Here is a 27720-nt window from a genome sequence, read left to right as displayed (position 1 = left end):
CATTTTCAGAGCACTCGACATTGCTAAGTAGTCTGGAATATAAATAGAAATGGCGTGTTTACATGGAAATCTAAAGAGATGTTTTCTCCGCTTGAATTAAGAGGTATACTTTAAATTCGGATTTATCTTTCCCCACGTTGTTTTCCCGCTTATATAAACACATTTTAGTCCATGCAGTTAGCGGATGGCACAGGCGGTTTGTTAGCCTGGATGCTAAACATCGGCAAATGATTAACACAGCAAAATGTTAACATTGTTTACTGTCTATTTTTTTTTATCATACATGCATTTTTAATGCCAAAAGAAACAGTTAAACTAGTTATGAGTTTGCAAAAGTGTTTTGTCCAGTAACAAATTAGCATTATCTTCAGAGTTGCATTAGCAAACGAGCTAACGAACGCCTACCAAAAGATGTACACCGTTATTTTCAGGAAAGAGTTAGAGAATTGTTCTCACTGATCATTAGAGCACTTTAACGTGTTTGTCTAATGATACATTTCAGTAACTCGCGAAGTTTATTTTTAACCTTCAGTGTGTCTCGTGGTCAACCCCATTATATTACTGCAACAGAAGTTTGCAACGAACAACATTTCAAGAGAGTGGACATGCAGACTGACCTGTTGTTGAGATTGCAATTATCAGTGGCACTGATTTAAAAAAAACAAACAAAAAAATAGCAAAGAAGAATCTCTTAGATCATGCCTCATTGCACTGACATTGTGCCACATTCATATGGTGTAACGTTACTCTTTCCACTGCAACCAATCCTAATCTCTCAGATTTTTTGGCCCAGTAAAAAGTATTCATTTTCAAAGTGTGTCAGTTCACAGCCATGCCCTACAATTTTTGAAGAGCTGTGTGATTCCACCCCATTCCATAGTGTTTGTCTGATAAATGAATGACTGTTGCACCATATCAGCTATTATTGCAACAGGCATAACAACTGAAAACTCATGTATTGACCTTTATAGCATGAATCATGTTTTCCATCCCAGTTTAGATTTAGCCGTAAATAATGTAATTTAACACTATTACTGCCTTTATGTCTGTTTCTGGGCTGTGTCATTTATTTACATAGGCGCTATGATTTTTCAGAGATCCCAATCTCCTCCAAACATTTTTGCAGTGGTAAATTTGGTATATATATATATATATATATATATATATATATATATATATATATATGTGTGTGTGTGTATATAACTTATTATTTTTTATTTTTTGCCTAATGCACAAAGATGAAAAATTCACAATGTTTAATATTTCTTGTATACGTCAAACTCAGCAGTTGTAATTCCACAAAAAAATGTGAACGGTGTGTTTGCTAAAGCCAGGCCATTACTATGCAGTTGGAAAGGTGCTTTAAGTGGGTTTTAGTGCCTTTCTATGCTGTTGCTAGTGTGTTCTGGGGGGTTGCTTACTAGCCCCATCCCAAGTCTTTGATAAAGGCTAGCTACTTATCTTTACATGTGATTCTGGTCCTTTTTTTGGTTCAAATCTCTTTCCACCAGGTGAAAATTTTACGTTAGAGGGCTTAGAAAAGTAATAGCAAACCGCATAATAATGCTGAGGTATCAATTGTTGTATAGTATGCATCCACTGATACCTCTTTTTCTCTTCCGGTCAGATTCCGATTCCTGAAATCATAGTATCAGCGATACCGATCCGATGTTGTGTTTTCTTTTTTTCTTTTCTTTTTTCATAATCATTTTATAATATATAATCCTCACTCTATTATATTTATATGGGGTATTCTTTTACATGTTAAGAATCACAAACCTTTAACTAATCGTTATTTCAATATAAATGTAAAGCAAATTCAGTAAAACTTTATTGGTCCTGGATAATGTTGCAGCAAAATTAACAGTAATTGCAGTCTTCGGTTGAAATTTTTTATTTGGTGAAATCTGTTGAAATGCTCCTCTGGTGCCATTCTTAATAAGCAAACCGAACTATTGAGATTGTACATCTGAGATTTTGTTTGCAGCTCTCACATATTGCGCACAGCTCTGAGGGCCGCAAGGACCCAAAAAGCATGTGCTTGCTATGTATGTGTTTCAATAGAGTCGGCCATTCACTTACAAGCTGCGCATGCTTACTATATATTTACTTATTAAACACAGCATATTCTTCAAGTGGTTTTGAATAAACTGCATGGACTACTTTAATTGTGCTTTTATGGTTCTTTTATGTAATGTTTAGAGATTTTTTTAATCAAGAAATCAAGATTTTGCATAAAACATTGCAAACACTATAATTAGCCTAGATACGCTGTAAATCCACCAAGGTTGAAGAAGGAAGAGAAAAAGGATTCACAGTGCTTGTCTTAATGCTGTTCCCGATCTGATCAGCTGCACGTGTATGGTGTGCTCCAAATTAACATGACAGGTTAACGACACAGGGACTGATATAAAAGACAGCGGTAATATTCTCAGTATGGTTGTCACAATTGACTTACCTTTAAGCCATCCCAGATGTGTATGACTTATGTTCTTCAACAGAACCGAATCAGGCTGCTGGCTGTTTGACGGTCAAAAAGGCATTTTTAGGCTGCATACATCCACATGACTCCATCAATCAATTAATGTCTTCGGTAGCAAACCGATAGGTTTAATTAAAGTTAATTAAAATGATTTTTTCATTAAATTGATGCTTCCGGCCAGCACTGGATTGCTGTTTGAAATTACTTAACTCTCGCATGACATGTTCGTTGCTCTGTTACAAAGCATGCTACTGACGTTTTTGCTTATATCACGCAACAGTAACATGATGCATCAACTGCTGGCAGGAAGCATTTTAATAAAGTTTTAATTATCAATGTATTTTTTGCACAAATGTATCGATTCGGTTCAGAAGACATTAATTGATCAACTGGAGTCGTATCGATTACTTTTATGCTGCCTAAATGCTATGATGATTCACGGGTCACTAATTATTGCTTTGTGCTGTTACGTGTTTCAAGTGTACTGTATCTATAGTCAACATATCATTTTGCGATTTTAATTATAATGAGAAATGATTTCATATTGCTGCACTGCATAACCTCTATATGCTCAGGTTTATGAATATACACACACGTTGTTTGATAAACTAACTAAGAAGTTCTATTATTTCTAAACATATGGATGTATTAAAATTTTATTTATTTTACATTTACACTATGTTGACACCTTCCCCCTGTGGTGTCTTACACCCCTTTGTTTCCTACAATTAAAATAACTTTGATTTCTCTAACCAGGTTGCCTTGGATTCTAATAAAGAACATGCTATTTGAATCATGTTGAAGTAATTTGAAAGTTAAAAAAATGTAATTGTGAATCGTGAAATTTCCATAAGTTTAATAAAAATCAAGGTTGAATTTTTTTGCCATATCGCCCAGCCCTACTAGACAACATGTTACTGTCTAGACACACTGTATCGGATTTGGATCTAAAAAGGCAGTATCAGAACCGAGACAGATCCAGGTATTGGATTTTTGCATCCCTTGTCCATAGCACAAGCAATGCAAGACAAGTTACTCGCCGAATTTAAAAATTGATATGGGGTTTGTTCAAATAGCAATAGTAGGCTAATAGTTATGTTTGCCTTAGCAGACACCACTGATTAAATTGCTATCTCAGATCCCCTGGTGATATGTCAAAGAGTGTGTAGGCCTATTTTTATTAGAGATGCACCGATTGCAATTTTCTTGGCCGATTCGATTCGATTTTTTGCAAGTGTGACCTGCCGATACCGATTTTTTCCGATTCTGATTTTCTTTCTAAGAACTGTTATTGAACGCATATACAAACAAAATCTACCTTTTTCAATGTAACATTTTATTTTTATAATAAAATAAATTATTAAACATTACAATTTCCCCCAAACTGCACTAAGTTACAGGATCTTCTCTCACTTAAACAACTCTCAAAATAAAGTGCTCTGTGACTGGAAAGAGGTAGAAATAACAATTAACTGCAAATGAGTTGCTTTATATAACAACTTATGTTAGATGTCCAAATATCAGTTGTAAAACTGATTGCTGCTTCGGGAACGGCTTGTAACCATACCTGTCAACACTCCCGGTTTTCCTGGGAGTCTCCCGTTTTGTTATTTCTCCCAAAATAAACTCCCGTAATTTGTATGGCCCAAACCAAGTGTGCCCTCAAAAGTGAAGCCAAAACGTCTCGATCGTCCCCCGGTGACTGGTCCTAGTATAGGTCATAAACCCCGCCTCCCCATGTTATTCAACGGGACGTGAGACCAACTAAACAATTAAATTACACTTCACATATCTTTTTTCCAAAGATAGTTTCTGTCATTTACTGCAGTTTCTATCACGTTGATGTAATTTCAAGTGTTTGTTTTCAAAATAAGTTTGTTTTTAGTTAGTTATTTGATGCTATAAAAACGGTGCTGTGACATCATGATTTGACAGCTGTGATTGACAGGTTCTCTGAGCGAAGTAGTCAATGAAGCACCAACAGACTTTTTTTCGGGATCTTTGGAGGACTGAGGAGATTGGAGCTTTAAATTTCATATCTACATTTCTATAATTAATTATTTCACACCATCAAAAGTGCAGGGGCGTGTGCTTGCGATTGATTCAGCGAGAGTGAGGGCGGGGCTTGATTTTGCAGCTTTACTTCCTGCTCACTACTGCGCAGGTCTGGTCCCGAAATCGCAACTGCGCAGACTCAAGTCCCAAGATGTCAGCGCCATATCGGGACACTGGCGGCTTCAGTTCTCACCAATGGAAAAGAGCGAAGGGGCGTCATCCATCTTTTTTTTACAGTCTATGGCCCAAACCACGTAATATGAATAATCACTTCAATATATTATTCCAAGGTGGTCCAGTTGCCAGATCTTGAATGAAACGCATCCTACTCACACAATCAACACATCATACAAATTACAAATCATTTGTGACCTCAACCTGGCAACCTACAACCCATTTGCGCTGTTGATATCTGCGCAGGCAGTAGACGCGGGATGTTAAATCAAGCATCACTGGTAGAGGGGAGGAGAAGACTCAGCTGGTGCTCCGGTGAAAAAAAAAAAAATATACATGTACATTTAACAACAGCTGGATGGAAGAATTTAATTTCATATCCCGAAGCCATACCGAATATGCCCACGCCTTTTGCAATGTGTGTCGCACTGATTTTAATATCGGACACGGTGGGAAAAATTATGCTACTCGGCACATTAAATCACAACGTCACAATTTGTATAGTATTTAGCCTGCCTCTGCCATCCAGCACCCCACTTCCCCTCCCGGATTTGTGTACCCAAATGTTGACAGATAACAGGCTGCGTGTGTGACATGACACAAGATTAAACAACTCTGGCAACGTGACGTCGGAAAATCGAGGAAATGTATCAGATTTCTGATCCCTCTGTCCTCAACTATGGAGAACGGCTGGTCATCCATAGCCATGAATTCCATAATTTTCCTCGTAATTGCTTTGGTCTTTTCGCTGCTCATTCCAAGGAATGGTAGGAGTGGCTGCTGACTTGTGGCTGGCTCAGAGCTCTGGCTAGCTTTAGCTGCTTTCCCTTATTAGCTTCTTTTTTTAAATGGGCGTTTTCAGCTGGGTGATGGTGTTTTAAATGTCTAATTAGGTTTGTTGTTCCGAAAGTTATTGTGGTGGTTCCCCCACGGTTTACTTTGGCCTTACAATTATTACACATTTCAAACTTTATGTATTCTTCACAGTGATGATCTTCCACGCCAATGACATGTTTACGTGCAGCTGTGACGTTATTGCCTGCGCCGCTGGCAACAAAACGGACCGGCTTGGAATCGGAAAGACGTGAGTCTGACCGGCCGAGCATGCGGAAAATCGGCTAATTCCGGTCCCTGGCCGGTCGATCGGTGCATCTCTAATTTTTATTAAAACCTTATAGGTGTAACATATAACATGTTTTCCAAAACATGTTTGTTGAGTATTGAACATGTCAAGGCACAACCTTGCTTTGGATTTGCAGTTGGCATTAGTGCTGTATACTGCATTTAGCCTCTTGACCTGAGCTCTGTCCCAGTTTTGTGTCCTCTGGCAACCTCATATGGGGCCAGAAACACTAACCCACTTTTCTGTCTGATGGACTGCAGGTGGAGCTTGGCCAACCCCCATGCATTGCTGATACCACACAATCTAATGTAAGAAGAACCTCTACATATGACCTATTGCAGTATGAAATAAACAAGCAATGACAGTCAGCTGTGAGCTATGTGCATGGCTGAATTTTAGATGTCACTGGCTAAATTTTGTCTGATGTACAACTTGGTACAATCTCATTGTACAATAGTTGCAAAAATCTATTCTATCTATAATCTATCTTATGAGATCATTTATATTTTCTGTCTCCATGTGCAGAACTCTGTTAATTTGTGTTGCTCTGAGACACAATAACATCATCCAGGATGGGCAAAGAACAGAAATGCATTCTTTGTGAAACTGTCTACAGCTCCAAAAAGGTAAGCCTGGGTATATAGACCTACAGTACACCCTCTCCCAGTCCCTGTAGAATATGACCACATGGCCTGAATTTTAATGGTTTTGTGACAAACTGTTATTTAAGTACTCGTTTAAGCAACTGACTCCCATATCAAGCAAGTGCCATGCACTGTTCTTTTATGAGATTTATGGTTACAAGTAGCCTTTGTGCAGCAAGTATGTCTGAAATTACATAAAATATTTCAGTGTTCTTAATGGTCTCTGTGTTTTTGTAGGAGATGGAAGAGCACATGAGAAGTATGCTGCACCATCGGGAGCTAGAGAATCTGAAAGGCCGGTAAGAACCGGTGTTATGCAGCTCACGGAAGCCAATTAATGTTCAACACTATAAGGCAGTACTTATACTCTCAAGTTTATGCATCATTGGATTTACCAGAATGCAGGCCTTCAGGGGTTTTGATGTCTGTTTTCTTTGTAAGTCAGACAGATGGACATTTGTAAGCTAGTGTCTGCTTGTTTCTTTAGCTCACATGTTCCACATAAATTACTGAAATACAACTTTATTTGCAAGAGTTTCTCCAGCCTGTCTTTAAACAACATGCAAGTCTCTTCAAAGCTCTCCAGTCACATGCATCCAAATGCAGTTTGAAATCAAGATAAAATGAAGCATAATAAATGCATTAGTATTTTTTGTTTTATAGTCTGATCTATGACACCCATCAATTGAACTACTCCAAGTTCATGACCCAGTTTTAGCATGTGATTTTATGATTAATGATGAAAACCATGTGTATTGTCTGGCATGTGTATCCTCTGGTCAGTTGGAGGATAAGCTGAGACAGCTGCCATAACTAGGGAGTATATATAGGGACATTGGCAAGGTTGACAGATAACAACTGCCTCTCTCATGTGACAGTTATGTAGATCTCTGGAATTTGGAAAGTAAGAAAAAGATTATATGAGGAGGGGATTCAGTTCTGAAGTGCCTGACAAAAACAGTGTCTTTCACAGGTTTGCCACATTTTAACTAGTTGCATTTCATATTAATAAAGATGTTTGTAATAGAAATATGATGTATAGTTGAGAGCAATGATTATTCACTGTAGTGTTGTCAAAAATAGTCGTTTGATCTCATTTAGCATAACATGAAATCACAATAAACTGTAACGATGATATGTGAGAGCATCAGTTCACGCCTGATGGAGAAAGAATTACACAGATCAGTCCAGATGCACTCTAAACTTTCAGAGGTTTTTTTTTACGTAGATCTCAAAGTATTAGGGAATGATTAAATAAAAGTACATTCAGAAGCATGTACCGTTGTGAAATAAGCGGAGGAGGAGCTCTTTAAAGGAAACCTGGCTTTACATGTTAAATGCAGTAAAATTGAATGCGTTATATCTTTATTCAAGTTCAAATAATACAGAACCAGATCATGTTAATAACTATACTCAGAAACTGGCATTTCACTGTGTGGTCGGTGCCTCTTCTATAAGTTGCGCGAATTTCCCGATCTAAGGGGGAGAGATTGAAACTGCACCCGGCTGAGAGATAATAATATATAAATACTATATTTAAAGTAAAGTGTTGCTCAATGGCATATTTTTGTTCTTAGTTCTGCTGCTAATGTTTTGTAGACTTTGTTATTAAGAGTGTTGTTTAGTAACCTGTTTTTGTGTTTTACTTTGGTACCGAAAATGGTATCGAGTACCGTGAAATTTCACTGGTATTGGTACCGACTACTGAAATTTTGGTACCGTGACAACACTAATTCACTGGTTATAATTGGTCAAAGTGAACTGTAGAAGATAGGTATGAATCATAGTCCTCATTCTGAAGCCTCACACAAAAGCTTTTAGATTTAAATAATACATTCAAAGAGTGCTGACTGGAAAATGGCAAGTTGCCTTGACACCATTTTCAGGGGATAAACCAAATGCCAACAGCAACTTCATCTTTTAGCTCACAAGTTTGGCACTAAATAGAGCAGCAAAGGCAGGGAGGGCTACACAACAGCTATCACTAAAGAGTCCCGCCTTTGTTGCAGCCCTAAAGAGCAGAATAAGGTGGAGATCGGGGGTGGGGGAATGCATTTTACACACCAAATCAAAAAGCACACCCAGCCCATGTCTCAGAGCACAGCAGACTCCGACATGACAGCGTCCTAAGGCTCAGCTGCTGCTGAGTGGGTGGTCACCCCTCAGAGCCTCCTGCTCATGCTTGCTCACTCTAAACCTGATTTGAACACTCCGAAGACGTACTGCAAGATCAGGAAGATTGCACTTTTCTTTTTTTTATTTAATTAGTAACTTTTAGGTGGATGTGTTTTCATCTCCAATATTTCATAAGTCAGTTTGCCTCCTGATCTCTTAAAAGGACCGTAACTGATTAGACTCAGAAGCAGTAAATATGCCTGAGGGCAGTATTGAGCAGCCTTTGTGCCCCTCTATCCCCAGTGACTGTGGACATGAGTGCCGAGTCTGCGGTGTGACAGTGGTGAGCCTGACCGACTACGCCAGTCACATTTCCAGCTTGTTACACAAACAGCGCATTGAGGATCCTAAGCACCAGCCTTTAAATGAAGACAAAGATGAGGAGTACTTTGACAAAGATTTTGTGCAGCTCATTGAAAAACGCAAGGAAATTATCAAGTAAGTACTTTTTTTAAGTACGTTTTTAGCCCATTTACGGATTAATTCTGAAGGAAAAAAATTATGGAGTGACAGTATGGTGTAAATTATCAAAAGCTTTGTAATTGAATTGTGATTCCTCTGATTTAATTATCTGTTTGTAATCACAACACCTACAGTTCTATATTAAACTTTTCAGCGAACAGGTCTAACTTTGGAGTCATGTGTCAGGAGCCCTAAAACAGCCATGACTGCACACTTGCACTCTTATACTCTTACTTGGATACCACGCTACTCCCTTGCAGCTAATCAACCCTTAAACAGCATAAATGGAATGCTTTTAAATAGTTTTTTCACACCAACTATCTTTATGTACGAAGTGTTACAATGAACGTGTTACACGTTTAATAATAACACAAACTCTTTGCTGTTCCTTATTTATCCATTCGTATAAATAAGATTGATATTGCTATTATAGAGAATTGTTCCATGGAAGCAGCCTGAAATTTGTGTTTAATATTCCATAGATGAATATGAGCACACTTTGCACATTCAAATGCAATTTAGTTTGGTGGGGAAAGCTGTGGAATTTTCTCAAGCAATTGGTAACACAACTGTCTTTCTGCCATGTGCCAAATTTTATCCCACCATATGACCCCCTAAGAGTCCTAACTCCAAACGACAGGATATGGCAGCTCTTAGAAGTTTTCATTATCTTATATTTCTGTCCATAACAAAAGTTTCTTATTAAACTAATATCCTCTGATATCTGATATTTGTCAGCAGATTTTGTCAGTTAAATCATTGTCTGTTATCATTGTATGTTCAACTCTACCAGAAAAGAAGAGGCTGCTGCAAAGCAGGCTAAAGAGGAGCGGGAGAACATTAGGAGGTTTCAGGAGCATCAGGCTCAGCGGCAGGGGCCAAGGCCTTTGATGTGCCAGCAGTATGGCTCTTGGGACCAACCCTACCGTAATTTCCCTCAGCTGCCCAAAAGGGGCAAAGGCTCCAAATGGCAGAATTCAAGATTTTCCTCCCCTGACCATAGCAACTGGTCTAACCCTAACCAACAGATTCGGTATGCCACATGGCATGCTGGAGGACCTCCTGACTTGCACAGATGGGGATCCATGGATCGACAGGGAGGGAGTATGCGCAACCAAGGAAGCTTCTGGGGTGGTAGACAAGGTGGCTATGGGGTCTGCCCACCAAAACAGAGAAATCAGTTTTCCTGGAAAAACAGTCAATATAATTTTAGACCGGGACAATATATGTCACCTGGGCACTTTAAACCTCCTGGAAGAGAGCAGCCGAGGACACCCAACAGCATTGAATGCCAGACAGAGGGCCAACAGTGTGTAGAAGAATCTGGTGGCGAGCATGATTACAACAAATGTAATGATCAGATGTCAGAAAATGCTCACAGATGGGCACCATCTAAACTTGGAGATTCTTCATCTCAAACAATGCCTCAGCCAACCTCAGATAAGTCAGCTGTGGAATCTCAAGAAAATTGTAAAGCACAGAGTTTTAACAAGAGCAGCCAAGACATGGAAAATAAATTCCAGGCAGACCAGAGAAATTGGCAGCATAAACTTGCAGAGCCCTACCATGAAAACAATGATTGCAGGCAGAACCAGAAACAGTCCTTCAAGAATTGTGGCAGTAGTAGCATGGATAGTTTCACCTTCTCATTGACCTCCAAAATTAAACGATCAGAGAAACCTGGCAAGCATCCTGCAAATGGGGCGTCTTGGACAAGTTGTTCAAAGCCTAATTCCAGACAAGTGGCAACTCATGATTCTGTCAGTTCTAAAGGCTTTCTGCATTCCCCTTCAAGCTCAGAATTCCCACAACATGCCATCTTTAATGAAGAGCAAGAGCATCTTCTGTCAGAGATGTTGCGAAAAGCCAAGGAGACCTTGCTTAATAGAAAAGGCTCAGTTCACAATTCTAGCCCAGAGGACTACCCTAAAGAAACCAAGACTGGGCCTCAGACTAAGGAACCCCAGCAAGTAGATAATTTAGAGCTGAACAAGAATAAAAAATTACATCAACATAAGAAGAAACTGAACAAGCACAAGGTACAAGAGGGGCAGGCTTTTGATGAAGATATTAGCAATGACAAGCAACAACTCACCAGTGCTAAGACATCTCTACAGATTGGCAGTTGGCAAAATAACACTAGGCTATCTCTGCAGTCCTTGCAAGTTAGCACCTCCACTATGGACCACGAAGATGAGGAATTTGGCGAAAGGGAAGAAAACCTTCCCATACCAGTCCAAGAACAAGCAATGTTCACGCTAGATGAAGATATGTGCCCACTTGGTGAGGGGTCCCATAGTAGTCTATCCCAACCAACAGCAGGCTGTTCAGTGCCCCCTTTAAGCAAGCTTGCCTTGCCTGCATGTCTCAAAAGGGATCTGAACCGCCATATGGGTACCAAAGGCAAAGCAGCAGCCCATGAACCCAACTTGAATATTGCCAGGCGTATTAGGAATGTAAGTGGCTCACGTAAGATTGAATCGGAGAAGGACTGTGGACTCAAGCCCACCTTGCGGCAGCTCATTAGCTCCTCTTGCTCCCGGCGGATTGTCAACTGGGACCAGGTCTATCAGGAAGTCAATCGCAAGAAGCAAGAGCAAGGCAAGGGCTTACCAAGGTACTGCATGAGTTTTTATTTATTTTCTATTTACTCTCGTAAAATTAAACCATGATTACAACATTATGTCTGGGTTTATATAGTACTGCACACTACATTAGCTACATTACACACTAATCCAATATTTGTCCTGAATCCTTTCAGATTTGGTATAGAAATGGTGCCCTGTGAACCTGAGGGTACTAACCAAATTAATGAAAATGATGACCCTCTTTGTGAGGGCTTTCATTGGGACACTCTGTTGGACTTCAGTCAAGTGCCTGTCCCTTCCCGCAAGCGTAGCTTGTCTGAAAGCAGTGTGGTAAAAGGTCACTCTGCTGGCACAAGCTCCCTCCTCAAAACTGTAGATCGAATGACGGACTCTTCACCTAGCAGCCCCTCCCAGCAATTAAGGAGAGAAGATCTACAGCCAAAAGGTGATCTTGAGATACAGGGCTCAAAATGGCCACCTCAGGGTCAAGTGGATGTTGAAGGAATCTCTGGATGTACATCAGACACTGAGCTTAATGACACACAAGGAGTTGGGAAGAAACGCAGAGCACCTGGGGTAAGCTTCATACCTTCCATGTTGGTTCTAATGCAGCATCCTTACCAAAATGGAACCTCATAAGTGGCTGATTTAAAACATTCTACATAGGCAGCACTCAAATAGCACTTTTCAGTTGAAATGCATGAGAGACGCAACCGTTTATTCTAGAGTTAAGCATAAAAATACATGGCACACAAATAGTAAATAGTCACTTTTAACTATTTTTATTTATATGTTTCAGTATTGAATGAAATGTATATTTATAGCCAACATTTCTGTTGATCAGTGGCAAAAAAATGTAAAGTAAATGTGTTGCTGCCATAGAATTATATAAAAATTAGGTTTCTTAGAATCTTTTGAACAGCCTTTGCGTTGGGAGTGCACCTATGATGACTTAAAATACTGTCTAGGTAGGCAAATCACTAGGTTTTGGAATAGAGCTAATGAGAGGCTACTTTCGTTTCAAATCAAACAATGATTCTAAATGATCCCTGAATAAATTATACATTTATTTACTTGAGCTCAAAAATAGTGGGTGGTAATGGTATATCTTACAAGATAGATCTTACTATTAACTCTTTCCACTAGGATGTTTTGTCTCCAGAGATTCCTACTGAAGACAGGAAAAGTAAGAGGCAAAAGATCAAGGCTAAGAAAGGTAAGGAAACTACTTTTTATGAAACAAAACTACACCATATTCTTTTTGTTGGGTATTTCAATGTGTCTACTAATGATATTTTGCAGAACGCTCTCAAGTGGATCAGTTGCTGGCTGTATCTCTACGTGAGGAGGAGCTTAACAGTTCTCTTCAGGCAGTGGATAGTAGTCTTATTCAGGCACGTGCTGCCCTGCAATCTGCCTATTTGGAAGTGCAGCGCGTGCTTATGGTTAAACAACAGGTGAGATCTTATTAAGTAGTGTCAACGCAGAGAAAAATGTATTCTGTTTTTCACTTCCACTATGCTACCACTTGCTTCTTTAATTTTACACCCACTCAAATATTTCACAGGTAACTACAGAGATGAACTCCTTGAGAACCAGGCGAATTGAAATTCTACAAGGAATGCAAGGTACAGAAATTAGAAAAGGACATGTTATCGCACGTTCATTTACCTTATACATTTTATTTATAAATGGTTATTTTGAGATGGGCAAAATAATAGGGGAAAAAAGAATTTGAAGGGTTGAATTTTCACAAATGTTGCTTCAAAGGTGAGTAGCATTAGGTTGATTGCCAATTTGCAATGTGTATCGGCATTTTCATCCTGGAGTTTTCAAAGGTAAACGAAGCAACTGACAGTGATCCAAAGAAGCCAAATAATTAGTTCCCAAAATACAGGTTTATCGCTTTCAAAATGGCATCTGCAAATAGAAACAGTAATCCTTAAGTCCTTGAGAATTTCTGTGACCCAGTTTCAACAAACTGTTAATTCTGACTTTTACAAAGTCTGAATTTAAGGCACGGTTGGCCGTCATAAGCCTTTGGTATCCAAGGACAATACACAAAATGTGATTGTGGCAGGGCGGAGGGCAGGGCCGGATCGTGATCCTACACACCCGGTCCCGTATTAGGCTAATTAATCCACCGTGAGGGATAAAGGTCGACTGCAGAGGATCGTGCGGGAGAGAGAGATCGTTTACGGACATATGTCCGTAAATAAGTTTAAGTTTGAGTCTTCTGTTTTAGTTTATCATTAAACTATTATTTATATTGAAAAGCCGGTTCTCGCCTCCTCCTTTCCATTGATCACTTTACAGTGTTCTAAGCGATGAGTCATTGATCTTATTTCTTGCATCCAGACAAGCTCATGTTTAGTGAAAGCAAATGGATGCTTTTATTCCAGTGTCTTTGCATTTGTTAAGTTTATAATTTATGTGAAATTATATAAATCTTGTGGGAGTCATTAAGTGAAGTGATTGCTTTTAGGGCTGCCCCCTAATAGTCAACCAAAGGTTAGTCGATGAGAAAAGTCTTGGTCGACCAAGTTTTGATTGATTGGTTGCAGAAAAAACACTCCACAGGAAACAAACGAACTCATATTACTGCTGGTTTCATGCTAGGTGGTACTATGTGGTAATTGTCGTTAAGCAGGTTTAGGGTTAAGCCTACACAATAAAGCAAGACATCTTGATTTCAAACTTTGAACTTTATTTTTTATTTATTTTAAATAAAAATTCTAATGAAACTTGTGTAATTAAAATGTGTGTTGTTCAACTTTTTGAATCCAAGCTCTTTGCTGGCCATTGTAGAACACTGTCATTCCTGTCTTTGAGGAAATCATGCACAGAACAAGCAGTATGGCTGGTGGCATTGTCAGGCTGGAGGGTCATGTCAGGATGAGCCTGCAGGAAGGTAACACTCGAGGGAGGATGATGTCTTCCCTTTAACGCACAGCATTGAGATTGCCTGCAATGACAACAAGCTCAGTCCGATGGTCTGGGGCAGTGACACACCGCCCCCGACCATAACGGACCCTCCACCTCCAAATCGATCTCGAGTACAGGCCTCGGCATAACACTTATTCCTTCAACAATAAACGCGAGTTTGACCATCACCCCTGGTGAAACAAAACCGCGACTCGTAAGTGAAAAGCATTTTTTGCCAGTCCTGTCTGGTCCAGTGAAGGTGGGTTTGTGCCCATAGGTGATATTGTTGCTGGTGATGTCTGAAAAAGACCTGCCTTACAACAGGCCAACAAGCCCTCATTCCAGCATCTCTCAGCCTATTGCGGACAGTCTGAGCACTGATGGAGGGATTGTGTGTTCCTGGTGTAACTCGGGCAGTTGTTGTTGCTATTCTGTACCTGTTCCACAGATGTGATATTCGGACATCTCACAGTACGGACATTGCAGTTTATTGCCTGGCCACATCTGCAGTCCTCATGTCTCCGTGCAGCATGCCTAAGGCACCTTCACACAGATGAGCAGGGACTCTGTGCATCTTTCTTTTGGTGTTTTTCAGTCAGTAGAAAGGTCTCTTTAGTGTCCTAAGTTTTTATAACTGTGACCGTAATTGCCTACCGTCTGTAAGCTGTTAGTGTCTTGACCATTCCACAGGTGCATGTTCATTAATTGTTTATGGTTCATTGAACAAGCATAGAAAACGTTGTTTAAACACTTTACAATAAAGATCTGTAAAGTTATTTGTATTTTTACAATAGCATCTTTAAAATACAGTGTCCTGAAAAAGGGACGTTTCTTTTTTTGCTGCAGTTTTGTGGTCACAATTAAATGCTCTGTGGAAATGAAGCGAACTCAAAGCACCTCCTGAGCTGAGATGTCTGAGGTCATTTTGCAGCACTCATAGATGATACTGTAAAGTGTATACTATTGTGCAAGCACTGAGTCAATGGATTTAATCATCATTGAACCATGGAAAGTTCAAGCAGATTTCCTTCATACAAACAATGTTATTTCTGTTATTTTGTCAACCCCTGTACATGATATCAGAACATAATCCCAGCTTTTTTGTTGTTGGTAGTGATATTAATATTGAAATCAATATCACCATACTTTTTTTTTTTTTTTAGGTGAATTTGAATCGCCAGAGAGAGAGAGGAGCAATGAGGAGGTTGTGACTCCATTACCACAAGTTTCTAAGTTTACCTCACACCCCCTTCAGCCAACCACAGCTGCCCACTCAAACTCTTCTTCCCCAACCTCCCCACTGGTTGTTACCATTAAACAAGAGCCCACCTCTCCTAATAACCTCACCTCTGAGCATGACCTTGTCAAATGCTCCATCCCAGGACCCCATAGCACCACATTTGTGCAAACAGGGTTTACAGCTTGTCAGACAGGTAAGTTACAATCATTACATTACAGCACAAATGTAGTCATTGCATGAAGTATTGGATGATTGTATTCTCCTACTTATGTAATTTAACACAGATACTACCTTCAAGTGCGGGATTAGGATAGACTCTTCCCAAGACAGCACAGCCATGTCTTTGAGTGCAGCTCAATCTGATCATGTACTGCAGCCCTCTTGCCTCAAAGAAAGCCGACAAAGCTCTCAAGAAGGGTTAGTGAACCCTACTTCCCCACACATGTCTGTAACCCTCTCCCCGAAGCCGCTGTCTCTCTCTAATAACCCAGAGATTAATTCAGTTAAGCGTGTTCGGAAGTTGAAGAAGAGAAAGTATCTTAAGAAGGTAAAGGGTAATGAACAACCTGAAATCAGTGATTCTGAGCTTGATGGAGAGCAGCCCGTCTCTCGACCTTCCCGCAAGTACCGATCTCATCAGAGATCCAGTGGCACCAACACTTCACCCTCAATGCCAGAAGAGAAGGAAGAAAAAGAGGATTTGTTGATCACTGAAGCTTCAAAGAATGGAACACAGCAAACAAAGTTAGCACCATCACCAACAAATGAAGCTCCAAACTCAGATTCCTCTGAACTGGAGATGGTGGAGCTTCCTCCACACTTGCCCACTGATTTTGTCAATCTAGATTCTTCAGAACCAGATGAGTTGATGCCTGAAGAGAAGTTCAAGAAGTCAGCCACTGCGGCCAAAGACCATACAATCACAGACCCCCAAAATCTTGCCTGCAATGAGGTCACTTCAACCAGTGAAATCAACACCCGCAGTTCAGTCAAGGCCTGTGAAAGGTAAGCATCATGTTTTTTCTCATAGCAATGTCAACTTTTCATTTAACAGCTGTCTTTTACATTTATTCATTTTGTAGATGCTTTTATCCAAAGCGACTTACAAAAGAGGAAAACCTAAGCGAATCATCTTAAGGAGACAGTGGTACGAAAAGTGCCATACTACAAAGTTTCACTATCATCAGAATAGTATACAAAACAGATATAAGTTTTTTGTGACCGGTTAAGTGCTTTTTGGAAAAGATGTGTTTTTAGCCGTTTTTTGAAGATAGAGAGTGAGTTAGCTTCCCGGATTGAGTTGGGAAGTTCATTCCACCACTGTGGTATGATGAAACTGAAAGTCCAGGAAAGTGTTTTGGTGCCTCTTTGTTTTGGTATGACAAGGCGACATTCCTTAGCCGACCACAGGTTTCTGGTGGGAACGTAGCTCTGCATAAATGTTTTTAGGTATGCTGGAGCAGACCCAGTGACTGTTTTGAATGCCAGCATCAGGGCCTTGAATTTAGTACGTCCATGAACCGGCAGCCTGTGGTGGGTGACAAAGAGTGGTGTAACATGTGCTCTCTTAGGTTCATTAAAGACCAGACGTGCTGCTGCATTCTGGATCATTTGGAGAGGTCTAATAGCACATGCAGGAAGGCCTGCAATGAGAGCATTACAGTAGTCCAGTCTAGTTATGACAAGTGACTGAACGAGCAGTTGTGTGGCATGTACAGAGAGGAAAGGTCTTATCTTCCTGATATTGTAGAGTGTAAATTGTCAACCGGTGTGGTAATTTGAAAATTTTTTTGTTTTGTTTCAGATTTCTCACGATTAAGATCCCTCAGGGTCAAATATTTAATGTGTATTGATTTATTTGGTACAAAGAAAACAAATCCTGATAGTTCAAAGAGATAGTTAAACAAACATTCTTGTGTTAGGCTTTGTGGAGACTCAACAGTTTCTGATGGGCAAGAGCTCACAGACAAAACACACAGCTTGTCTCCACAAGACATATTTATATGTGGGAATGTGACCTTTCATACCCTGACTTTCTTTCATTGTCCACTGTGATTGGTGTTTCTCAGTATTGAAATGTCTCATGTTTTTATTTTTCCAGTGAAATAAAGTCCACTGCAGTGATGGAATCCAAAGTGCCTTCAGGTATGTGACATGCTCAAAAAACAAATAAGGCCTAAAAACAAATTTTGTTGCCTGAAGAAGTATCTTTTTTAAAACCTAATATATTAGTCAAAATGCCATTCTTGCAATAAATATGTCGCCATTTTGACTGATGTGAATAGTGTGATAGCAGTATATGCATTGAAATTAGTCTAGTTCTGTCCCTGCTCAATGACAGTCTTAGCTGAATGACTAAATTAGAATACTGACATGATCAGCATACAAAAATAGTTTAAGAAATCCCCAAATTACTTTTTAAAGTCAAGGTATTCTTAGTGTCTGCTAGTTTCTAACCTGTGCTCCTGAGAGTGGCTGCTGGTATAAGACCCCTAAGGAATGTGCCAATTAGGCTAATATAGAAAATGAGCATGCCGCTGTTTCTTTTTTTGGGAACTTGAAACCTATCTAGCTGCTTTCCTAGACAGCATTTTTAGACATCATTTCATGCCCAAATGATCAAACCTTCTCAAATGTGTCAGATGTGAAATGTAGTGTAAAAAGGCTTTGTGTGTGTTTCTACTAAAAAATATATCATTTCAGCCTCACCGCTAGTAAAAGGTGATATAATTTTTTTTTAAAAGCACAACACTAAAATATTATTTATGCACTCACTTGTCTTTTTTAAATAAGTTTAGTTTAAAGAAGTTCCTTGTGCAGAAATAAGTCTAAATTTGTAATTGCTAGAATACCATGTAGTCGAGGAAGGTGATGAACCATTTCCAAGCAGTATTAGTCAATCACTCCACTTATTGAAAGATCAGTAAAAAAAGTATTTTAAAACTTGTATTTTTTTGTACTGTGTACTTCACAGCAAAGCATAACTAGTATTTGTTAAATGTAATTAATGTGTAGAAAATACACACGCATCTGCACATTTTTCAAAGTGTTAATGTTTCACTCAAATAACCGATATCTGTATGTTGATGTGTTATAAGATGTGTCAGATCCAGGAGAGGAGGTGTTGCCAACTGAAGGGGAGTTTGAAGGCCATAAGGAGGCAGTGAATGGAATACAGATCCACAATGGACTGCTGTACACCTGCTCCGGGGACCGCACAATACGTGCTTTTAGCTTGACTGTAAGACTCTTATACATCTGTTTTATTAAGTGGGTTATTTTAGCAGATGCCATGCCATTTAAAATACACCACAGGATATAAAAACAAAGTGATCTCTGAATGTAACTCCAAAGTAGGTATCTGGCAGAGCTCTCAATGATCTTTCATTATTCTTTGTGTAGAGTCGTAAGTGTGTGGCTGTGTTTGAGGGTCACAGTAGCAAAATAAACTGCCTGTTGGTGTCATCTGGTGCAGACCTGCAACAGTGTCTGTACTCAGGATCAAGTGACCAGACCATCCGCTGTTACAGCCTCAAGGTACTTGCGCCCAATCTACATTACTTGCGATGTATTTAAGAGATAGTTCTCCCAAAAATTATCTTTTCATGGAACACAAAATTAGATGTCGACTATGCTCTTTTCCATACAATAAAAGTGGACTGTCATTTACACTGTGAAGCTCCAAAAAAGTGCTATCAAAGTATCCATACAAAGCCGTGCATTATAGTCTGCATCTAGAATATAATGCATATAATGTATAAGTCTGTTGAAACCATATGATGGCATTATGTGAGGAAGTCTTTACTCAGTAGTTATAATATAATTGTTTTCAGATTTATTTCTGTAATGTAAAAAATTGTACAACTATTTCTAATTGTCATCTTCAGACAACAGAGTGTCTGGAACAGCTGTCTCTCCCAGACCGAGTGCTCTGTCTTCATAACCGTTGGAAAATTCTCTACGCCGGTCTGGCCAATGGCTCTGTCATCACCTTCAGCCTCAGGGTATGAAGTGTTTATTGATCAGCTGGATTCAGGTGGCAAACGACCCTCATGAAGTGGGATAAATTTGGACAAGCTTGCTATTAGTCTGATTTGTTATCTGTGGAGGTGGATTATTGATCAGCTGAGAACTGAAATCTTGGTGTAATTGACACTTTTCTTGTCACCTGCAGAACAATAAGCTGTTGGACGTATTTGAGTGCCATGGCCCACGGGCCGTGAGTTGCCTGGCGACAGCTCAGGAAGGGGCTCGGCGTGTGCTGCTGGTCGGCTCCTACGACACCACAATCAGCGTTAGAGATGCTAAAAATGGCCTACTGTTGCGTACTCTAGAGGGCCACACTAAAACTGTGCTCTGTATGAAGGTCTGATTATGGTCAAAAGAAGCAGTACCTCCTTTACATGTTTCCAAACCATTGTAAAGAATTTCCTTTGCATGAAGCATGTAATATTTACCTCTAAGCTTACATTTTATCTGTTATTTCACCATAGGTGGTGAATGATTTGGTGTTCAGTGGCTCAAGTGACCAGTCTGTACATGCACATAATATACATGTAAGTTTCTCATTCCAGGGTTATTGTAGTTTTGTATTTTGTATTTTTATTTCAGTGTTTTCTAGTTTGATAAGTTATTGTTTTTCTGTATATTTAGGGCTCTTATTTTCGTGAGCATGTGTGTGTGTGTATATATATATGTGTGTGTGACCGTGCCCGACGTCTTATCCAATTTATGTGAGTGCGCTAATTCTAATCGCAATTTTTGTGCCAGTGAAAAGCGCAGGTGTGGGCATGGGTGGGTGTGTTTGCACTATTGTGGCTGTATGCGAAAATGTGGGTGTATTGTATTGTAATGAAGTGCAGCAAAGCGCAATGTCCTGTTTTCCTGAGAAATATGTATTTGTGGGAAGACGTTTGAAAACCAGGTCTCATCTCAGTGCAAAGTTTATACTCAGTTCCTGTATTTGCAGTTTCCACCAGCAGGTGGTAATAATAAAGCTCATGTCCAGACTATAAAAATATAGTGGAACATGAAATTGTGTTCCTGATGATCAGAGCTGTAGCTGTCTTATATGAAACTAAGATTTATGAGATTTGTGTTAAACTATCTATAGGTCATGGTTTATTTTTCAATTATTATTATTATTATGTTTAAATTTACAATTGTATGTGTGATCTAATTTCCAGTAGTATTTTTCCACCTGGTGTCGTAGAGTGATTTTTAAGTAAAAAATCTGGTGGAAGAAGTTGGAGAGAGTAAAATGTTTTTGAATTGGTATGATTTTTTTTGACCACTTCATTATTTTGATTATATTTTTGTTTAGTTTGAAGTGTAGTTTCAATTTAGATTTTTTTTTTCGTGTTTTAATAAATTGATACAATTTTTCAAAATCGTCCTGTGCAGTGCGTGCCGATACATTCACCATTAATACTAGCCATGATTTGTGTTTCATGATGAAAATTATTAATAATACATACATTCTCGGGGTCCTGGGTTGCTCCGCAAGTAAAGACGCTGACTACCACACCTGGAGTCGCAAGGTTGAATCCAGGGTGCGCTGAGTGACCCCAGTCAGGCTTCCTAAGCAACCAATTGGCCCAGTTGGAGTCACGTTGGAGTAACCTCCTTGTGGTCGCCATAATGTGGTTCTCGCTCTCAGTGGGGCGCGTGGTGAGTTGTGCATGGATGCCGTAGAGGATAGCGTGAAGCTTCCACGCGCTAGGTCTCCGCGGTAACACGCTCAACAAGCCACGCAATAAGATGCGTGGATTGACAGTCCTCCGCCACACGGATTGAGGCGAGTCACTACACTACCACGAGGACTTAAGAGCACTTTGGGAATTGGACATTCCAAATTGGGGAAAAAATTTACATTCTCTGTCATTTAACAGTGTACATCCAAATTCTGACAAGAATCAAATTTTTTATGCGTATAAAAGGAGTGTCACTATCATAGAAATATGCCTGACAATCATGGACGCAGTAGGCTAAATGTCATTTTCAGTTCTTTTAATTCATTGCATACAATCCATTTACTCTACCAATTTCTTATGTATGTGCTGTCGTTGTTTATATTGCTGAGGCTTGAGGGAATGAACTGTATAATAGGATGCAGACAGTGGAATAAGAGTAGAACACCTCAGAATTAAATTGCACTTGATCCAGCGCATTTGTGAGCTGCGCCACTTGCGCCTAGAATGTGTATGCTTGCACGAACATACAAAAACTACATGGCCATGCCCATTGACTTTCCTCTTTTTACTTATGGCATAGCAGTGAGCTTAACTTTAGAGTTCTTAAAATAGGGCCCTTAGTTTTTTAGTTTTTATATTTTATGGATTTATGTGTTAACTGATCATTTAAATATGAATATCAGCATTAACTTTCTCTGGGCCACCTATTTTTTTTTACCGTCTAGTTACATTTTCATGTTTAATGAAGGTTGAAGTTTCAAATTTTTAAATATAATGTGTAAGTGCCTTGTTTTTATCTAACTCAATTCTATATATCTGGCTGAACAGACAGGAGAACTGGTGAGGATCTATAAGGGTCACAGTCATGCCGTCACTGTGGTGGCCATATTGGGAAAGGTGATGGTCACTGCATGCCTGGACAAACTGGTCCGTGTATACGAGCTCCAGGTACACATTAAATATTTGTTGAAATCTATTTCAGCTCTAGCTTGACAGTGTTGCGATGATACAATGCATTGTTTAGCTTGTTATGAACTATTTTTATGACATTAACCAAATCATTGGTGTTTCCAGTCTCATGACAGACTCCAGGTATATGGAGGACATTCAGATATGGTGATGTGTATGGTCATCCACAAGAGCATGGTGAGTATATCTATGAAACATCTCCCTTGAGATCTTGTTGAGATCTAATAACAGATTCCATAAACCTCTTTAAATTGTTTACAAGTATTGATTATTTGCTATGTATTCAAATGACCATCAAAATAAGGCAGTGCTGGTTTGTCTTTTGCAGATCTACACAGGTTGCTATAATGGCAGTGTGCGAGCTGTCAGATTGAACCTGATCCAGAACTACCGCTGCTTGGTTAGACAAAGGCTTAAACATACCTTCTTCGTTTGTAATAAGTTGGTAATAATGTAGCTTGTAATAAAAAATCTGTTGCCGTACTCTTTCAGTGGTATGGCTGTACATTAATCTTTGGCGTTATGGAGCACTTGCAGCAGCACCTGCTGGATGACCACACCAACCAGCAGACGTTTAAATGTCGCTGGAGAAACTGCGACTCCTTCTTCACCACACGCAATGGCTCCGAACAGGTACAACTGCAACAAACGTTCAATGCTTTTCACACTCCTAATGCAGATTTTAAAGGAATATTCCAGGTTCAATACAAGTTAAGCCCAATCAACAGCATTTATTTGTGGCATAATGTTGATTACCACAAAAATGTATTTGGTCTCGTCCCTCCTTTTCTTAAAAAAAGCAAAAATGTAAAGGTGCTATATGTAATATTTTTGACTGTACTAAATCATAAAATGACCATAATATTTCATTAGAAAATTAGGAAACATGCTAAGTTGAAATACTGGCTTCTCCGATAACAATGCAACAGCCAGTATATTCTACTTTGAATTTCCATTCTGGGCCGGAATTTATGTTTATGTTTTGGCCTGTGTGATCCCACCCACACGTTTGCAGACAAACAATACTGCATGCTGCAGCCACGGAAGCCAGCAAACAAACTGGTTTAGAGATTACAGATTCCACCTGACCTAAAAAGCCTCGCCATCCATCTAAAAACCACCATGACCAGAGGTGTAGTAAAACGAGGATAAATATTGGAGATGCCTTTAGAAGATGGAGAGCCCAGAAATCCTTTAAACCGGATGCTGAGTTGGCTAATTTGCATTGTCCTCATTCTGGCAACCCACATGAGCTTCGAGTCTGGGCAGACAGCGCTGCAGTATTTTGAATTTGGACTGCTGTACCCATTTCAATTGCTTGTTGTCAATCTTACATATAGCACGTTTAAGTTACAGTGAAGCACTTACAATGGAAGTGAATGTGGCCAATTTTTGGAGGGTTTAAAGGCAATTTATAAAGTTTAAGCTTATAAAACACTTATGAATTGTTCTGTTAAAATCATGTATTATTTGAGCTGTAAAGTTGTTTAAATTTTAGGGTTTTAGGGTTTGTTGACATTACATCGTCATGGCAGCGAAGTTGTAAAATTGGCTATACCGTTAAACAGAAAAGGTTAGTATGTGATTTTATCACACTTAAATCATGTTTACACGTATAATGTTTATGTCTTGAGGCTATACTTTTGAAAAAGTGTTTATTTTAACTTAAATTAATTTTAATTGTAAATAAAAAAATTGGCCCCCATGTTTTTTTTTTTTGTCTTTTTTTTAAGAAAATGAGGAGGGGCAAGTCAAATAATGTTGCGATAATCAGTATTATGCCACAAATGCTTTTGATTTTGCTTAACTTGTATTGGTGCACGGTGCGAAGGTGCCGTGAGAAAGTGTTCTGCTACTGCAACCAGGTTATTGAATAACGTGAGTAAGGGCAGCTGGTGGAGTTTCTGGTGCCCCCCTTGGATGTGTTTATGCACCTCTAGGGAGTTGTTTGTTGTTGTTTTTTTTTACCAATATGATACTGATTATTTGTATGTTTTCTTATCCGATAACCGATATGCAGAACTGATTTTTTTTTATTAATAAAATTTATTAACAGAGAAAAAGTGCAAAAATGTTATATTACAGTAATAACATACCATGTTTTTATATAATAATTACAACAACAAAAATAATAATAAGCTAAATAAATTGACATCGTCTGATTTCAAATGGAGAACATAAATGACGAGTCATTGCATGAATCTTCCATTTTTAAACCACAGTTTAAAGGTTTAAGTGTTGTTTAATAGGCTAAAGGCAAATAGATCTCTGGAATAAGTAAACATTCTCAGCAAAGTGAAAAACAAAAATACGTCGCTGCTATTACATCCATCCGGAATGGCATCAGAGTTATTAATAATGTTTTGTCCGTCTCTTTAGCAGCTGCCTCTCGAAACACCTGCTGACAGAAATTACAGTTGTTGTTTTTTTTACAGTGAGCAGCACATCTGTAGCCTGTCTTGCAGCAAATGACATGCAAATCTCATAAATTCTCTCATTTTAAACATGTTTATTGTTGACACGAGTACTTTGCCCCATGAATGTCTGTGCGTTTATGCAAACCTTTACTCTAACTGTGGCATGGAGATAATTAATTTCCACAGAGCTGTAATTGTGTGTATGACTCATAGTTTACATCTATTTGTAAGTTTAAAGGGGAATAACTGTCCATTAGAGGTCAACCGAGTGTGGATTTTGCAGATACGATAACTAAGTTGGTGGAAAAGGCTGATAATCGATTAATCAACCAATAATTGCCCGATAGTTTTTTGCGTCCTACTTTGTCCAGAGCATCCTACTTTGATTTGGCAGCAGTTCTCAACAAAAAGTTATTAATTACAAAGACTGTCTGTGTGAAAGCGACTAATGTTTTACATCGTTCCATATCTTTTTAATTGTGGGATTTTATGAAATGTGTTCATTTTTTTTTTTGAAATAGTGGTGTTCTAATAAATGTTTTTTTTTTTATTATTATTATTTTCTCTTTATTTGTATTTTAAGGATTGACATAAATCTTGTCTTTTGTAGGTGGTGCATTCTCACATGCAGAAACACGTCAAGGAAGACAGTAACATTGAGCCATAAGGGGCCAACAGACTCTTTTCCCATATTGGGAATGTCTCATTCAACCCTCACCAGAGGAGCCCTGTTCATGGGTTTTTATATGAGCCATCAGCTACCAATAACTCCCACTTAGATGAAAGAAAAGATGGCAGTAATGGTTTAATCCTAGTGAGAAATTAATTTTATTTAAACCAGTCCTTAAAAAAAAAAAAATCTATAGAGGTAGATAATTGTTTTATCGGAGTATATGAAAATGTCCTTCTCGCTAAGTGGAGTTATTGGTATTCTGATTATTAGAGGAAGTAATTTACCTTTGTCTCCTCTTTTACACTTCTCTCTATCCGAAGTGTAGAGTGTGATCGATTCTTTTATACTGACGTGCCATTGCTCTGATACTGTCCTGCAAGGGATGGATTTCTTCAGTATTAGAGTCCTCCTATATTTTGTCTCTCATCTGATCATACACTGTATTGTCAGCTCTGAGATTTACTGACCAAATAAAGACAACTGTGAGAAACATTTGGGTGCCAGTATAGCAGAAGAGTTGCTGCAGCTCCCTCAGCGCAACGCATATAGCTCAGAATTGTGTCTGTATGGCTTTAAAGATGCTTTTTATTTAGAGTGTTTTACGAAAGCATGATATTTGTGTCTCGTTGAGCAACTACATTTTATTTTTGGACATTGGAGGATTTTTATAAAGGCCATCTCTTCCTCATGTTGCATCAGTTTTTTTCCCTTTACATTTGAATGGCATTATAGCTACACCCATCATTTCAGTCTGGTTTCCAAATTCAAAAGTCAAGATGTGTCCGGTGGGTTTATTTGTTTTAAATTTTTCTTTCTGTTAGTGTTCATTTATATGTAATTGTTTGAGTGGTTTCATGGTTTCCTCACTATTTGGAAAAACTTTTATTAGCCTTTTTTTTATTTTGGAATTCTATGTGGTTGCTCACCAAAGGTGAAGCAACGTTGAAGGATTCAGGCATGCCATGATTAAGACTGTGTTTGAAATGTGTTTGCTGTGCTGTTGACACAGTGAAAAGTGACAGTTGGTGTGTGTGTGTGTGTGTGTGTGTGTGTGTGTGTGTGTGTGTGTAAGCCTTTGAGAACATAGATTTTATGGGTTAGTGTCAATACAAGATTTAATTTATTTTATTTTACTTATCTTTTACCTGTTGTGAAGGATAGGGTTTGTTTGTTTTCACAGTTGAGAGTATTCTGTATGGGCTTTTGTGCCATTGGGGTGTGTAGTGTTATGAAAGTACACATAGCCAAGTGCACTCCACTCTGCAGGAGAAGACTTTTATTTTGCTGTTTGAGTTTGGAAGTTGAATGGGAGATCAACATGGATGGTGTTTTTATGCTGTTGGGAGCGTTTTACCTTCCATGCCATAATCGTCATTCTACTACCAGCACACAAATACAAACAGTTGTTCTAAATTTGTTTAATATATACTGCTAACATTTGGTTACATCTTCATTTCATAAAGATGTGATTTCACAGCTTTCTAATAATAATATTTATAGAAAGTAACAATATCTCTGGACATTGAAGATAGAACATTTCTTCTCCTTTTATGTGTTTTATTTTTAACTATAAATGGTCAATTGAGGTTTGTTTTTTTTGGTCAAGTTGTGATAGATACATTATTCCACCCATTCATAACCTTTGAAAATGCAACTCAGCTCTTTGGCTATAATTGTGTGTTGCTGAGGAGAGAATGCAGTCAATCTCTTACCTGGTATCCCCATGTTTCTCACATATGTTCATTTTAAATGATGTTAAATTGTTATCGACTTTTTGTACGCAAATGCTTTTGGGAAGAAAAAAAAACAATGCAATAAAAGGCAAAATGTCTTTTTTTTTTTCCAGTATCTTTTTTTCCAATGAGGACATCAGTTTAAAACGTTTTCTGCTTTTAAACTTTATTATACTCTATTAGTTGTGTTTGGTAATCTATCATCTTAGTTTAACACTGCATAAAAGTTTCTAGTTTAAAACATATCAAATGTCCTCCCACCAATTAAAATCAATTGGACCCTGTCTACACAGTTTAATAAAATGGAGACAAATTCGAACACAATTTCAATCTCAACCTTACCAAAATTATTGCAAGAATAGTTTAT

General features: G+C 38.7%; 1 protein-coding gene across 3 annotated transcripts; it reads left to right on the top strand.

Moving 5' to 3' along the window:
- Positions 1-27451, top strand: LOC127662252 (zinc finger protein 106-like). 3 transcript variants are annotated; one of them, XM_052153370.1, is made up of 23 exons: positions 1-103; positions 6095-6142; positions 6360-6460; positions 6716-6777; positions 8897-9091; positions 9909-11732; positions 11877-12279; positions 12850-12919; positions 13006-13160; positions 13271-13331; positions 15792-16061; positions 16153-16873; positions 17970-18013; positions 18967-19109; positions 19271-19405; positions 19756-19872; positions 20043-20234; positions 20362-20424; positions 22390-22509; positions 22636-22707; positions 22859-22930; positions 23023-23163; positions 25558-27451. In XM_052153370.1, the coding sequence occupies exons 3-23, from the start codon at positions 6407-6409 to the stop codon at positions 25612-25614; spliced, it is 4971 nt and encodes a 1656-aa protein (XP_052009330.1). In that variant the 5' UTR covers positions 1-103; positions 6095-6142; positions 6360-6406; the 3' UTR covers positions 25615-27451. The 3 variants fall into 3 exon arrangements, with proteins under 3 accessions (XP_052009330.1, XP_052009332.1, XP_052009331.1); XM_052153372.1 differs by lacking the exon at positions 6095-6142 and having other exon boundaries at positions 86-103; XM_052153371.1 differs by lacking the exon at positions 1-103 and having other exon boundaries at positions 6000-6142.
- The last annotated feature ends 269 nt before the right edge of the window (positions 27452-27720 follow it).

This window comes from Xyrauchen texanus, chromosome 22, assembly GCF_025860055.1.
Source record: "Xyrauchen texanus isolate HMW12.3.18 chromosome 22, RBS_HiC_50CHRs, whole genome shotgun sequence".
Taxonomy (NCBI): Eukaryota; Metazoa; Chordata; class Actinopteri; order Cypriniformes; family Catostomidae; genus Xyrauchen; species Xyrauchen texanus.
The sequence above is the reverse complement of the archived record's forward strand: the minus strand, read 5'-3'. Positions and strand labels throughout refer to the sequence as shown.